Source organism: Notothenia rossii (genome assembly GCF_949606895.1).
Source record: "Notothenia rossii genome assembly, chromosome: 10".
Taxonomy (NCBI): domain Eukaryota; kingdom Metazoa; phylum Chordata; class Actinopteri; order Perciformes; family Nototheniidae; genus Notothenia; species Notothenia rossii.
In genome coordinates, this window is record NC_136908.1 from 6,109,412 (window position 1) to 6,126,911 (window position 17,500).

General features: G+C 40.2%; 1 protein-coding gene across 5 annotated transcripts in view; it reads left to right on the top strand.

Moving 5' to 3' along the window:
• Positions 1-17,500, top strand: part of ptprua (protein tyrosine phosphatase receptor type Ua) — a 268,605-nt gene that overhangs the window by 105,700 nt on the left and 145,405 nt on the right. For all 5 annotated transcript variants that reach the window (XM_079654672.1, XM_079654673.1, XM_079654674.1 and 2 more), the window contains exon 3: positions 10,919-11,190. In XM_079654672.1, the coding sequence (XP_079510798.1) occupies positions 10,919-11,190 (272 nt within the window). The remainder of the gene's footprint in view (positions 1-10,918; positions 11,191-17,500) is intronic.

Genomic DNA, 17,500 nt, shown 5'->3' on the forward strand with positions numbered 1-17,500 from the left:
CACCTTAGTAAAATATGTATTTGCATAATGACGGAACAAATATATAAATTCTACCTACCTTTATTAAGTTAAGTTGACCCAACTTCAGTGAACTAGGTTGTGCCCAGGAATCGTGTATAAGCTGAACCGCACGCACACATGATGTAACCCAAGAAAAACAAGTTGTATGAGGTATTTTGTTTCATCGTTTTTTCTGACTGCAACAAAAACCGACGTAGACAAACATGGAGATAAAAGCCTGAACTATCTCTCCTTCTTTCCCTCCCGCCCCGCCTTCCCACCTTTGGCATTTTTCCGAGTTTTTCCTGGGAGTAAGTGTGAAAAAAGCAGGCAGACGTATGACTCAGGTTCCCTCCACGCGTCCTGATATGAATTCAGGGAGCCGAGGCCATCCCATAATCTCTTAATGCATGTTCCCTCGCCCTTGGCAGGGTCGTGGGAGGAATAGATGGGGCCTTATCGGCTTTTATGGATTTATGGAGAATTTCTCTGCTCTGGGTGTACTCCAACACACCAACCTGTGTGTGTGTGTGTGTGTGTGTGTGTGTGTGTGTGTGTGTGTGTGTGTGTGTGTGTGTGTGTGTGTGTGTGTGTGTGTGTGTGTGTGTGTGTGTGTGTGTGTGTGTGTGTGTGTGTGTGTGTGTGTGTGTGTGTGTGTGTGTGTGTGTGTGTGTGTGTGTGTGTGTGTGTGTGTGTGTGTGTGTGTGTGTGTGTGTGTGTGTGTGTGTGTGTGTGTGTGTGTGTGTGTGTTTGTACAGTACGCTCCTCTCTCCGTGTGTGTGTCCTTATGGATGTCGGGTAAGGTTATCAGATCAGAGCCGGTAATATCTCAATTGTATCAAGTTTCTAATTACGGCATCAATCACGTTGAATAACTCCGTGAAGGTAAAATGAACTGAGCCTGTTCTGACCTTCAACTGATCTCTCATCTTTAAAGTCTATATTTTATTCATACAAAAAGATATTAAATGATGCTTTATGTGCTTAAAATGATTAAATTCCAAGAAAGCTTATGTAAAAAAAAAAAGTAAGGATTAGCTAAATGTGCCTAAATCTGCTAGCATTAATATTTGTTATAGTAAGAAATAATATTTTTGACAGTTTATTCCTAAACCTTAATTGCCATAAAGGAAATTCAATATGATCTTGCCCTCCTAATATTGATATATTCTATTCTGAACCTTCCTAATTATCAGTTCTTAATTCATAATCAAACTATTTGCACAGTTATGGAAGAAATCATTCATTTCAGTTCCTAAAAAATTAAGAAATAAATCTTCAGTTCTGTCATTCTGTGCTGGAACCGGCATGAATAAGAGATGCAAGGATTTAATTGAATAGTTGATGCATACAAACTCAAAACATGTGAGAGTGTGCTGCTTTTGTTGGTGTTTCATATTAATTGGATATTTTGTGGTTTTTGGACACAACAACAACAAGAACAAGACTTTTAATGATGATATCTTGTGCTTTTGGAAAATTGTGATGGGCATTCCTTCTGTTTTCTGAAGTTTTAAAGACCAAATTATTAACTAATTCATCAACAATCATCTTCAGATGAAAAGAGAGAGAAAACAATGAATAGTTTCAGTCCTTAAATAAATAGATTTAGCTTCCCTGGGCAGATGGAAGTACTAATTCTCTGTTTCTTACCTGGCTAATTAACTTGAAGTCCTAACCTCATAAACAGAAAGTAATATTGTTACCTGAGCTCTGGGATTAGTGGATATAGAGGTATTAATGAAACAACCTGCAGCCTCATGAGGCGATACAGCAAGTCATTATCGATTCATCTGCCACTCTAGATCAATTGTTGGCTTTATCAAATGTTGGAAAGACATTGTGTTTCTTAAAGTGCAACAGAGTTCTTTTGTCAGTCGAAAAGCCAAACATATTCAGTTTAAAACACATAAGCTAGAATACTACATATTTGAGAGGCTGAAAAGGACAATTTCTGCCATCTGTTGCAAGAAATATTACTTTATAAATGACCCGATTATCAAAATATCAAGATTTCCCTTCTGTCGATAATCGAGGAGTTGAATAATCATGCAGTTTTATTGTGGTTAAAGCAGTGGCGAACCGTGTCTATCACAACTGGACCTTGTGTAGACACACACGCACACGCACACGCACACACACACACACACACACACACACACACACACACACACACACACACACACACACACACACACACACACACACACACACACACACACACACACACACACACACACACACACACACACACACACACACACACACACACACCTCCGCCGCCTTATCTAGATCCTCTGTCTCGAGCCAGTTAACTAGCGGGCCTTCTAGAGTACCGTGGAACCGAGGGAAACTCTGAAAGGATACGCCCACATTGGCTACAAATCAATATGATTGGTTGATCAAACTGTCAGTCCAAACGTACACTCTCATTCAGTGCAACGGCCAGGGCATTCTATCAAGGATGTAGAATACCTTGTTGAAGGATATTCTACCCAGAGACCCAGAAACAGATCTGATTGGTTGTTTTCTTTTCTAACACAAAACCGCTGAAATGCGTAGTGCATGGTTCCAGAAGGACACACAAATCAACGTAACACTGTAATATTACAGATCAACAACACAGATACCATTCTCATTTATTCATTTTATTACATTTTATTTATATAATTAAATCGATTTTTTTTATCTGAGTGTTCCAGGGTATTCTCTGAATACCTTGAAGGCCCTGACGGTTCGCCACTGGGTTAAAGCAATGATCGATTCATAACAAGGCCTGACTCACCTTACATTATATTTGCAAGAAAAACTCAGTGCCTTTAAATCTCCTTGTTCTTCGCTCTTACAGTACAACAAAAGCCGTGAGCTTAACAAAGACTCTTCAGAGAGGCTGTGTCTAGTTTCCAGAAAAGGACGAGTTGCTTGGAGATATTTGAAAATAACAAAGGGAGAAGTTACTGTATGTGAGGCTGAGAGTCCTTTCCTGTCACGAGGACAGTTGGACACTTGCCCTCCAACAATGAGGAGGTCCAGCTCTCTAAGCTGAAGAAAAAGCAATTTATCCACAGAGCCCCCCCGAGAACTGACACATCAAAGCAGCAGCAGCAGCAGCGGGGGGAGGTAAAGGAGGAGGAGGGTATAACCCAGAAACTGCCAGGCTTCAGGTGACGGAGAGAGGATTCCCAGGAACACAGCGAGGTCTCAGAGGACAGCAGCTGCTTGTTATCAGGATATTTCTGCCAGGTTGACGTCTCATCTTTGCCGTTGTGTGGGAGACAGAGCCGGGGGAGGGAAGGGAGGATCGGTGACATGCATCTTAAGGTTTCTTTACAATAAGGTTCATGAATATGACCCGGATTTCACCTTTATTTGTCCTCTCTTTTTCCTGTGCTACTCTGACCTTGAATGCAACGGCACCAGGCCCGGAGGTAAAGGACTCTGAGTGCTTAGTCTAAGTTCTCGGTGGGTCTCAAACGGTTTGGACACCATTTATGTAAACACATATTTCCATTTGAGGGGGGAGTGATTAGTAAAATATGCATGAATAATACAAATAAAATGTTAACTAGGTGAAAAAAGGTAAGATACACTTTTAAAACTTGTTGAGAGCTAAAACTAGTCTTTGCTGCTGCCTTAAAGAAGAGCAGGGGGGAGAGGGGGGAGACGGGTGAGGCTGGTTCAGGAGCCCGGACACACTCACAACTATAAATGAACCAAAAACTAATAAATAAACAAGTTTCAATGTGTTTTCATATTGGATGTATTATTGGTTATGGCCATGCTCTTATGATTTTATGATTATTTAAATGTATACAGTTCTGTTTCATATGGGTGTAGCCTCTTTATTTCCCCCTCAAAGTGCACCAGATTGATGCATTTAAAAAAAAGTCTTACTGGGGGAGCATGTCCCCGGACCCCCCCAGAGGATTTGAGGTCCACAGATTTAAACTATAGGGCTATCACTATGGGCAGCAACACTGTAAATATTGACAAATAAATCCAGCAAAATGGCACAAAAAACAGGTAGTGCCTGGCTGGGTGTATAATTCCCGGCCCTGAATGGCACCATCCAGGCCACACATTAAAGGAACACTTCACTTTCACACACTCAAAATGTAGCTCTTTGGATGAATAGGACTGCAGATGGAAATGAGCTATTAGCTAAAATCTGGCGTACTTCACGTAATAATAAAACAAAATGTAAACATAGAAGGTATTTCCACACTATTTAATAGATTTCTCTCAACATGAAGTGATATTATTCATCCAACTCAATTGACTCCGTTGATTCAGCTTGTCATCTACCTGGGTACAACCTAGTTTACTCAATCAATAAACAACTTTATTAATCCCGCAAGGGGCAATTGGTTGTGAGCAGCTTATGTCATGTACACAGGCAGGAACCTACAGGAAGAAAGCACACGGATACACCCGGGAGCACAGATGTGGATCATTCCAATTTACACTATAAATAGTTCATAGCATCACAATAATAAATAAATAAATAATCAAGTTAAAAGCCTTTCAAGAATTTAAAAGATTTGGGTCAATTTAACTTATTTAGGTTGATGCTTATTATTATCAATCAAAAAACATGAGGCTGCGAAGCTCCACTAGCAACCCCCCCCCCCCCCCCCCCACCCCAGCGATGCCCCCAGCAAGGCCTTCAGGTGCAGCATAGACAGATATTTTCTGAGTTAGAGTTATACTCACTACAGGATGTACTTTGAGGGTTTGTGACTCTGCAGACCGTTAACATACAGAAAATTCTTCATAACACACAAGGGGACGGGTAATAACCGAAAAGCATGACATGGGACCTTTAATCCCTGTGAATGTGTTGCTTTTGAACACCAAATGATGAAACCTTATCAAGCCTCAGACAGAAATGAAATTTGCATTTGCCTAAATAAAGCTCTGCCATCGGGAGGAAACATTCCGAAATGTCTTCAGTGTGTTATCAACATCAAACCATCCACTCAAATCTAAAATAACAGAAGAAAATATTTCCTGGATCATTTCTCATCCCTGATGAAAGAGAAACACTTCACTGATGTTTTTCTTTGATTAATGGTCGTTTGCCTTTCCAGAAAAACAGGTGGTAGAATAAAAATGAATCAACAGGCTAGCTGTGCTCGTTTTAAGATCAGTTACTTTTGAGACAATCTGGATTGAAAGCAGCTGAGAGGAAGAGGAAAGAAAATGAGATTAGAAATGCAGGAATAAAGAGGGGAAGGTCAGCAGGATGTGTGTGTGTGTGTGTGTGTGTGTGTGTGTGTGTGTGTGTGTGTGTGTGTGTGTGTGTGTGACAGGTTTGTGTGTGTGTCCCTCATGTCAGTGTGTGAGTATTACAGCCATCTCTCTGCTTTAAGCATTCCCTCGGTTGCCATTATGTCTTAATAACCGTGTCAGTGTGATTAATGGCAGCAGGCAGCGCTCTGATTGCACTCTCCCTCAACTACAGTACCAAGGAAACTACACTACCCACAATCCCTCTGTCTTTGTATGCCCATCTTGAGCACATTGCATCAGATGTTACATTTATTTGCAATTAATACCAGTAAAATGTCCCTAACTGCATCAATTCAAATTCTGTACTTAAATACACGTTGTGGGTCCTTAAGTGTTTCACTTAATGCTATAATTCATGTGCTCCTCAATAATTATATATTTAGTGGTGGAAATTAACATTCACTTATGTACTTTACTTAAATACAATTTTGAAGTACTTTTTCTTTATTTGAGTGTTTCTATTTAATGGTACTTTATACTTCTCCTCTACGGTTTAAGGTACAAAAGGTAACATTTCTAATATATTTAAATCTGTTCTGAAGATGAATAATTTGTCTTTTAAAACTTTGTTTTTATAATAATATAATATAATGATGCAACAATATCAAATATATAATAATACAATACAAATGGAGGCCATTTTTCTGATTGATACTTTTACTTCTTAAACCTCAGTACATTTTGCTGAACATACTTTTTTTACATTTTCTTAAGGAAAATTTAAAATATGGGACTTTTACTTGACTTTTAATGGATGATTGTTTTATTATATTGGTTAATTTAATTAAAGGGGACCTATCATGCCAAATACACTTTTTGGTGTCTTTCATGCATCAATATGTGTCCCGGTGCGTCGGGGAACTCACGCAGTGTCAGAAAATAAAATCCTTTCTCTTTTCGTCTGTACCCAAATCTTTTAAAAACGGGGCTACAACGAGCGGATACAGATTTGCTGTCGATATGACTTCATTTCGGATGGTGGACCCACAGAGAGTTGCTATCAGAAACAATGCCTGACGTGTTTTGGACGTAATTTCGTCTTTGTTTACATTAGCAAGCCTCGCTAACACTCAGAGCTAACCTGTACTGGAGAGCACATGTGTTTAAAAAGCAGGAAATAAAAAAAGTGAAAAATTATTTGAGCTCCATACTGTTTCAGAAATGATCCTTGATGTGGTTTAGAACAGGATGGCGTTTTATCACAGCAGAATTTAACTTTATCTCCGGTAGAATTCTGATCAGGCATTAGCTCCGCCTCCTCTTTTTTTTTTTTTTCAAGCTAAGAACCCAAAATCCGGTTTTCTCTAACAGGGCTGCAAAAGAGGGGTTTGAGGGATTTCCAAAATGCATTATCTGTTTGTATTTCGAGAAAAACACATCATAGACATGTTTTTATATATCTGAGACCCATAATATATGCCTTAAAATAGCATGAGGTGCACTTTAAGTAAACCTGAATACTTTTCCACCGCTGGGTATATTAAGCTCTTCAAATAAACCCCACCTTTAACAGATGCAACATCACAATACTTATAAGTATCCAACAATTGTTTATATATCTGATTCTGAAATGGGCCGTGCATAATAAGTACTTACTTAAATATGATGTGGATGCTAATCCTTTGTACTTTGCAAACAGTGCTACCAGTAGCTTTATCTAAGACCATGATCCCCGAGGTGTCTCATGTTATAAAACAGACTCTTTTAAATCTCTAAGTGTCTGTCTTTAACTGTTCAGCATTTGTTCACATAAAGCTAGAGAACATTTCGCCAGGTGGAGATCTAAAATGATTAATAAAACGGGGACTTAGAGATCAGTGAAGGAGCTTCCTGCTTTGTTTCAGGGAACCATTTTCTTTTAATACCCAAAGTGAAAGAACGATGACAGGTTTACTTGAGGTTTGTTTGAATCTTTAATGAGTTTAATTCTAGATATCTTTAACATCATAATATACTTTGATATTGGACTAGCAATTTTTAGCGTTTTTAAATATGCATAAAACAAGTTCAGTGCAATAATAACAGACGCCTTAATGTTCAAACATTCTTTTACTAGAGCTGGATGAAAGAAGGGAAAATCATTCTTTAGTACAAAATGACTTAATGGGTTGAGATTTATTGAAAGATATGTATCCTCTTGTTTTCAATCAGACTGAACCAAATCTGCCTGATATTGATCTTAAATGAGGCTTTAGTCATTTCCTTTTTGTAGTACATTTAATGTGTTTAATTTTAGAAGACATTTCGTTGCATTCATTTGACTTGACACTGTTCTCCAAGGGTTTTACAGTTAGTGCATTCAGCCTAGCCATATTAAGATCTAGATGTGGTGAGAAATAGTGACTGAATCTCCTCCAAACAAATAACTAGGAGCGTGTTCAGAGCTCAGAAGAACAACCGGTCCCTGCGTCTAGGCGCCTCTCATTGGAAAGACTTGCATGTCAGAGTTCTTTCAGCCCTTGTTGCAGAGTTGATATTGCTTAAGGCTTCATCTGTTATGCAATAGCTGTTGATGCTCCTGATCCTGAAAGCCTCTCCTTTCCTGCTCTCCAACCTTTGCACACTAGTCAGCTCGTAAAAAGAACTAAAGTCATGACAGGACAAACTCATTTCAGTTAAAAACGACTGTCTGGCTTTTAATGCAACATCTGCAAACAATTCTTGAAATGTTATCTGCCGATTAAATGGGTGCTCTCAGTTGTAATCGGGAGGATAGATTTAAGGTGGTTTGGCACAACTCTTACCTCTTAATTGGCTCAGTAGGCCGTTATCGTCTAGTTCAGTGGTTCCCAAACTGTTTCAGTCGGGCCCCCCTTGGGTAATTGGAAATATTTTCGGGACCCCCCCCAACCCGGTTCCCATCTATATTGGTAGGATTAATTGTATATTGTTGTAAAAACATAACATTTTCTCTGCTAATAATAAGAAGATACAAAGATACAACTATAATTAATTTGGCCTAATTAAAACTGGTTGGCCTTCTTCCCTGAGTAGTAGATTTTTAAATTCTATATATATATTTTTTTCTTTAAGGAAAATATATTAATTAACTACTATTTCTACTGCAGGTTGCAAACGATCACATCACTTTACCATTCCTATTCCACACATAGCCTATCAATTACTTGGGTGTGCTTGCTTTCCCTTGCAGATCTTCTCAAACCGGGGAAACAGCAACAGCAGCAAAGCCTATCAAGTAGGATGTTGCAAAAGGCAGCATTATGCCCACAGCTCTCTGACCAATGAGATATTTTCGAGCAGTGTTTGTTTCCAATTGAATAATAATAATAATAATACATTTGATTTATATAACACACTTTAAAAACAACGTCATCTCAAGGTGCTTCACAAAGCTAAAAAGAGAACATAATCAAATTAAAAAATCTTCCTGCGCCCCCCCTGCAGTACCTCCGCTACCCACCAGGGGTCGCGCCCCACAGTTTGAAAACCACTGGTCTAGTTGTATCGTGTATAATCGTAGTTCGGTTCAAATTTGTAAGGCGACGACCTCTTGTGGCAGTAGATATTATGACAAGAGCAAGGGAGAAAGCCGGGCGACGTAGTTTAAAGAGCGAGTTCAGGGTGGATAGATGTGTCAAATAAACACAGGAAATGTGCAGTGCATTATCAAAAGTCAGCACACTAACTAGCGTAACAAAGGTAATTATGAAATGCCACCAAGTTTAAGGATTTCCGATAGACGGATACAAAAATCCCAGGACTTTCATGGGTGAATTTTACGCATGCCCCTTATTAAACTAACATGATGTACATTTGTTACTCAAGTTGCATAAAACACGTATTTAATTTGTCCAAAACAATCTTTTCAGAGACCTAACCAACTAGCTTTGTTTTACATCACAACTTAAGGCACATGATAGGCACACATAATATGATTATTTCACAATGTGTGTGTACTTGCGGTGAGTTATTGTCAAGTTTGTTATAAAAACTGATAATGAGCATTTTATGGGCTGAAAACGATGGAAAGTGTTGGAAAACGAATCATTTAGAAGAAAAAATATTTTATTCCACACATTGGGTGGGACCATTCAAAAAAAGGAAGTATGTTAATACTATTGTTAATTGGGATCCTAATAAAGTCGAAGACAAAGTACATTAGCTTTTAATAAGACCCAAACCATTGTAAGTGCTTTGGATAAAAAGCGTTTGGCTTTTTGCTACAAAAGTGAGTTTTTAAAAATCACAAATGTAACCATAACGCATTTAGAAAAAGCACTTTAAAAACTATTTTCTGGCTTCATAGAGATCGTTTAAAGCTTAAACGTTTTTTATGCTGTCACCTTTATTTACATGTACAATGGGTTTCTAGGAAGTCCAACAATGATCATTTCTAGTTAAAATAAAAAGTACATTTCACATTGATCCTTCCCTGCTCTGTGGAGGCCACGGTCAGAGGCGCAGCTCCCTCTTTACGCCCGTCATCCCCGCGCCCTCATGTTCAAAGCATTTCTTCTGCCAGCAGCGACTCTCTGAACCTCCGACCAAAACGAAAGCCCGGTCTGACACCCAGCGCCTCAGCTTTGAACACACCAGATAAGAGGCGGTGCTGCAAAACTGACGGATGCCTGGTGGAAAAAGCAGCGAGAGACACTCTGAAAAACAAACAAAATTGCCCGGGAGGATAACACAGATATTCTGGGTAACAACCTTGAGCCTGTCAACTTTGGCTCTCGGGATCTTATTCAGAGACTTAGAAGTAAAATAAGAAAGCGGACGTTCTTCAGCGGGTGAAACCAACATGACATATCTATCCGGGGTGGAGGTGGTGGATGTTGTTATGTTTCCTACTTCAGGTCACTCAGATAGCCCGACAGGTGAAGGTGCAGAAATGGCTGCTCATTGAGAAGAAGGAGTGTGGAGATTATAGCCGCCGATGTTTCTAAGACGACTCTTTGCTTGGCAAGGTCGTTGTGTTTTATTAGCACTAAAGTTTCAAACTGCTCTTTATCTGTTGAAGCAGTTACCTCTAAGCTGTGTTTAAGCCGGTGTTTGATAGTAAAAAGGCACTGCGGTGGCACTTTCAGGATGCTAAAGCACAAAGTCAACACTTTCTGTGAGTTTAATTTAAAGATCTGCCACATATACTTGCAAGCTCAGAAAAGCAAGTTATCCAACAACATGTGTTTTAGGTGTTTATAAACATTGACTCTCAGACATTTGCAATATTTGCAAAAGATGAATCATTATCTCTAAGCCAATATACAAATAAGAACACAATTAAATATATGGAAAAGAAAAATGGCTTACCTTCAACAACAAAAACAATTCAAACTATGATTGGAAAACCGGTGAATACATCAATCATCTACCAATGGAACATTTTGATCAGACTTTACCTTGGTTGCTGATTGGCTAATGGTTACACAAGCAAAAACATCGTTATGACATCATAAAGTGGCCAAAATCTGATCAGCTCATTTTCAGACAGGTTTTTATAGAAATGGATCAGGACAAAAAGAGAGAGAATCTTTTTTCCTGAAACTTTCAGAGTCTCTTTCCACAGAGGGGACGCATGTTGATGTAGAAGAGACGTGAAAAAGTGGATTTTGCATAATAGGTGACCTTTAACACGTCCTAACGTGTCTTTACCCCCCCCCTGCAGGCTCCTTCATGATGGTGAACTCCTCGCAGCATTTCGGTGGTCAGCGCGCTCAGCTTCTCTTGCTCCCGCTCAGCGAGAACGACACACACTGCATCCAGTTCAGCTACTTCCTGTACAGCCGTGATGGCCACAGCCCCGGAGACCTGCAGGTCTTCATCCGGGTCAACGGGGGCCCCAAGGGCAGCGCCGTGTGGAATATCTCCGGCTCCCAAGGCCGCCAGTGGCACCAGGTGGAGCTCGCCGTCAGCACCTTCTGGCCCAGCGAATACCAGGTGAGAGCGGCACAAAGCTACACATTCACCCCGAAAAACACCACTTCAAATTCAAAGGCTTTAAGGTCATATGCACGAGGCTACAGTGTTGGCAATGAAAATCTTCTGACCCGAGCTCCTCCAACAATGCAACATATATAATAAAATACAGAAATACAAAATAAAAAGTAGTGCAAAAAGACTAGACATGTCTATAGAATATGGGATATGTTCAAGGCTTTGCACCACATGGCGAAGTAGTTATGGCTGGACATGGCCGTCTACCAAACGGAGGGTCAGTGGTTCAGTCCCTAGCCTCGGCAGACAACATGTCAAAGCAACAAACTCTACATTATTACATTGTATTTGGCTGAGGCTTTTACCCAAAGCGACCCACATACACTTCAATATGGTAGACATTCATAAGGTAGTAATTTGGAGTTAACTATCTTCATACTTATAACATTGAACCTGTAACCCCTGACATTACATTACATGTTAATTGTTAGACACTTTTATCCAAAGCAACTTAAATATTAATCAATACTGTGGACAATCCCCAGAGGAGCAACTTAGGGAGAAGTGTCTGGTCCAGGGACACAAGGGCTGCAGCGGGGATTGAACTTGTGCTCCCCTGATCCGAAGGTCAAAGCACTATCCCAGTGAGCCACAGCCTCCCTGATCTGCAGATCACCCATAATGCAACATATTGCATGGCCAAAGGCGTGGGGGCGTTTAACAAGTTGCTTTGCATGAAGTGTCAGTAACGCAATATAAAGAGTCCAATTTGATGCTACTGAATCTGATAAAGGTTTTTCTCAATTGCCTTCTTAATGTGAGCTATGAGGTCCTGCAAGCACACACAGAATCTGTTCGATAGTCGATAGCTTGAGAGATTTCTGTGTTTTTTGAATCTCACTTGTTTAATCATTGATTTCCAATTGGGAAAAAGTTACGTCACAAGTGTGATATCAGCTTAAGGGCTGACATGAATAAATTCCACTTACATTTTCCAGTTAAATGTCCCTTTTCAAACCTTTACTCAACCTCAAACCTCGCCAATTTTGTTTTTGGTTTGATGTGTTGGCATGGTGTTGGTTTGTCAGCAGGATCACAGAAAGACTTCAGGTTTGATTCTGTAGTGTAACATTGGCCAACAAAGAACCCATTTCATTTTGGAGCAGATCCTCATCATGGGCAGATTCAAACATTACTCTACACTTATGGAAAGGACCTTGGCGGCTCTGCGTCCTTATGCAGTCTTAAGTGTTTCTCTGTACATTAAATATTAAAGCTTTGAAACCGGGGGGCTTTAAGATCAGTAATCCATCACACTCTATTCTGGCCTCATTTCAGAACCTCGTGAGAAATATAGAAATATTTCAGTTTTTTAAAATTGGATCCAAATGAAATGTCCCACCCACGCTCACTCTAATTTGTCCAAAGTCCAAACATTTTAAAATGTATCTTTTCAATAAAACCCTGTCAAATGCTTCCTTTATTTCAGTGTTGCATGCAAGAGGAAGAACATTTGTAGCTTCAAGACAGTTTGTTCTGCCAATGTCGTTCTTCTGTTATGTAATAAATATAAATTGAAGCTCTGTCACTTGAAGTTAAAGGAGAACACCACAGATTTCTACCCATGAAGATCAGCTTGACAGAAAGACTTCAGACACTTTTGTGAGAGGAAATTAGAAATGTAACCGGAAAGAGGAATTATGGGATATGTAGGATCTGGTGTTTTTGGCGTTTGACGATTCCTCAGGACTTAAAGTCAGGATGTCTCTACCTCTGCTGCTTTCGCATCTTTTTAATCAGCGTCTTCTGAACTTTATGAAAGTGAAAAACTAAATTGCTGGAGCAGCCGTTCATAAATCCAATCCTGTCCTCTCAGCAGTGCTGACAATATCAGCTAAGTGATAGCTAAGTAATAAGGTCAGAAAACTGATTCTTATTTTGAGTGATTTCTCACTTCATTGATTTACTGTATGTTGTGAACTAATCATACTTAACTGCACAACGCTTCAAAGATGGATAGCTTTTCTGAACTTCATAGCCTACCTTTTTTAAAGAAGCATGATTTTCTTTGATAAGATCAGCATCACTGCCTTGCAGCTTATTTGTCTTTTCCATCAAAGATGTGAGGTGCTAGCATAAAACCACTTGTACGGAATGATATTTGTGCACTTCACCTGTTACTCTCCTACGTTTGGTACTGCTGTCCAAATCCCATCAAAAATAACCAACCACGCATTTAGCCGCTGCAAGAGGGATGCAACACAACAGATAAACATCGGCCGAAGCAAAACTCTGCATGCACCAATGCACAGAATATATATCTATGCATCCTTACTTAATAATAGGCATGTCCCGATCACCTTTTTTTGCTCCCGATCCGATTCCGATCATTTGATTTTGACAATTTACCGATACCGATTTTTCCCGATCCGATCTTTATGCAATGCATTAAGAGAGAAAAAAAAGAAAAAAGCATTCAAGTTGTCCCTTAAAGTTATTTTTTTATTTAAATTGGATATTCTATCCAACATGGATATAGCTTCTTTCTTTCACAGCAGCATTGGATCAGTTCAGTTGTGCAGCATTGGATCAAAACAAAATAAAGCTTATCAGTGCTCGTTAGCTTACTGCTACAACTAGACACTGCGCCCACTCTGTTGCCAGATTTGAGAGAAATAAGCAACCAGGTCTATGAAAACAAGCCCCAAAGAAGCAACACATACATGATGTTCTGTCATTTGAAACCAAAACTAAGGCCTCAGGATGACTTTAAGACTTGAACATGGTCATTTTTGTTTTGTAACATTGAATACAAAAAAAAAGAAAAGTATTTATTAAAAAAAAAAAAAAAAAAAAAAAAAAATCCCGATCCCCGATTTTTTTCTCCCGATTCCGATCTTTTGAAAATCACGTGATCGGATCGGGACATCTCTACTTAATAATATTGTATATTTCACCATAATGGAGATGTATGTTGACAATAATCAGCAATATGATACGTTTTAGCCACACCTGCAGAAAGATTTGCATATGAGGTAATATTCTATACAGTATCAGAAAACAGAATAGCTCAATACTCAAGTGTAATGATCTTTCATACACCACTATTTCACTGATTGAACCCATTGTGAATAAATCATAATGTCAGGTCCCTGTTCTGTTCAATTGCAACCCTAAAATTGGGTAGCCTATAAAGAATTATGAGAAACATTACACATGCTAGCATCAGCCTCTCTCTCTCATTTGTATTGTTATAAACTCAATCACGACACAGGCGTTGTAAATGTCTTGAATTTTCTCTTAGCAGGGAACTTAACCGTCTCATTGGTCCCTGCGTACTGAACCTTCTACTACCAGCGTGATTACCGTCCCCCTATCCTTCACATACATGGAAGAATTAGCTAATTGCGGCTGTGCCATAAATCACATTAGCTCAATAGGTGTACGATCACAGTGGGCGTGTGTTTGCATTGTACCTTTTATTTATTGCTCCATTTACCCGCATGCTGCAGTGTAATCGATATCTCTATTTGATGCCTGTGTTGTCGATGCTGCATTATTAGCGCTGTTGTGTAGCTTGTAAGGTTCTGATGACTGCCTCACCTCATTACAGCCGATCATTTATTCCCTAACGCTGTCTTTCTTCACACCAAGCCTGCCGAGCCCCCTAAAAAAAAAGAAACAGGCGTTAATGAGAAGGCTGGTGGGAGCGTGGGTCCAAACAGTCAATTGACCTCAATTGCACGCGACCCCCATTGCAGAGGAGCCGGTTGGGCTTCTGCTTCCATAACCTTGGTGCACCGTGGGCCCCTTCTCAATAAATCAAGAGCCAGTTAATGAGATTAGAGCGCTGCACAGATCAATGAGGACGGCTTCTCCATCCTCCGCCGTAAGCCACTCGCACAAACAGCCAAACTGATTTAAAGTAATGATTTTCTTCCCCTCGGTGAGGATGGGAGAAGTTTATCTGTCTTGCAGAGGAGGTGGAGGTGGAGGTGGAGGTGGAGGAGGAGGGGTGATCTCTAAGGGAAGCCGAGGTGTAGCATCAGACAACTCGGCTCAGGCGGGGAGTTTGCTTTAGAGCCGCAGTGTTTACCATTTGGACAGGCGTGCATAAGCAATGTAATCCACTGGTGATGTGTGTCCAAGCTGGCTGAGTGATGGGGAGCCGCTGTTCTCTCAAGTCCTCCCGTCGGGCGTGTAGACACTAAACAGATTGCTTTATTTGTACTATAAAGCTGTCTGATAGGCAGCACATAATGAAGCAGGTCGAGCTGAGCTGATAAGTGTGGAGAGACTTTTACACGGGTGGAAAAGCGAGAGTTGCTGGTGGTGAGCTTCACTGAACTTCTCGTGTCGTGTGCTCATTGACACACTAGGTCCAGACGTTGTGTTTGGGAGAGAAACACGGGGATTTTGGCCTTTGCAGACCATTTACCGGTACATGCACACAAAGCTATGGAACACACCACAGGAAAGAGAAAACCACAAGAAGTCCTCTTTAAAATGTTATGTAATGTTTAAACATGCAAATGAAGCGTTATGTAATGCTACATTTGGTGAAATTAAGAGACGCAAATAGATAAGGTTAGTTCGTTTAATAAAACCCTCATGTGTATTTTTGGATGTTTCTTTGTTCCAATAGTCTACCTCATGTCAGTGACGGCAAAATGCAAAAGCTGATCCCAGTCCAACATATCTCTGTAGCAGTCTGTGTTTCCTCAGGGTGTTGATGCTCGCTGATCACAGGGATGTTTTTTTTCTTCATTTAATCGAAACCAACCACCACTTCCACCAGTGTTTGTTCACCCACACACACACACACACACACACACACACACACACACACACACACACACACACACACACACACACACACACACACACACACACACACACACACACACACACACACACACACACACACACACACACACACACACACACACACACACACACACACACACACACACACACACACACTTCCCCCCCCCCCCCAAGCCCTCTGAAGTGGAAGTCCTCTCAGCTCCTCTGCGGCCTGCAGGCGTCATCTGTTGGCTGCGAGAGCTGGACAGAGATCTTTATCGACAGATAAGTGGAGCCCTGTGGGGCCGAGCTGTGAGTCCCATTGGGCTGGGAGAGGATGAGGAGGAGAGGGCCGTGTTCCCAAGAGGAAGAAGAGGGTACTTTTTAAAGAGGCACCATCTCAATTTGATTGACATTTGGCAGCAAACAATTACAGTGTTTTTTCAAGACATAGTAATTGTACATCTTAAGGTTGTCTGTCGGAAATGCCTTTTTCTTTTTTTTACAAAAAGATCAAATATAAAAGCAGTAAAAAGTACGAACAATACGAACATTAGGGAGTGATCAGGACTTCACAGTGAAATCATAAGTTTGTAAAAATAATATCTGGCCTATGAGGTTTTACGAAATCAGTCCACTTTCCTCCATCGTGACACAAATACCATCTCAATCTTGTTCCTCCTAACACCTAATGGACACTTTGATTCTTAAAGACTAATGAGTGGTTTGTAGGCAGACACGGAAGTTAGCATCTACCTCGTCGCCTACACAAAAAGCCAGTGAGATTTCTCCATGTGATTTTGGATTATTGCCGAAAGTAATCTCAGTAGCAAACACACGTTTATGATACTTACACGTTTTGTTCAGCCGGATAATCTCCACATAATAACAACACGTTATGATTTCTGAAGTAAAAAGCTAAGCTAAAGGCGGCTAACATTATTTACTGACGTATTTTATTTCGTAGAATAAAATTCTCTTCAGTTTGTGTTAACCACAGACCTTATTTCAGGCTAGCAACCAAGAACATTCAAGAAAACCCTGAAGACTAAAAATGATAATTTATCCAACCTTATTTCTGCCATACTGCTTCACTCCCTGGGTGAAAGAAGCTACAACAGAGATGGAGGAAAGATAAGAGAGAAGCGGGCTCAATGGTGAAATGCACTGGGAATTAAGATAGATAAGGAGGACAAAGCATGAAACCAATACATCCAGAAAAAGGTGAGAAGCCAATGTTTCCAAAATAGCTTCTCCTTAGCACCTACTGTACCTCCCACACTCTGTCTGACAGGGAGAGAGTGAAGCGGTCAGATCAATGTTCTCTGCTGTCCTTCAAAGATAAGTGTGTTCACCAAAGTGTAGAAGTGTGAGACCCAGGTCATGAACTCAGATGTCACATGCTGATCAAATCAGATTCACAGCCAATAGTTTAAACAGTGTTAAAGAGCACATGTTCTGCTGATGTTCAGGTGTGTATCAGTATGTGGTGTCTCTACTTTAAAGA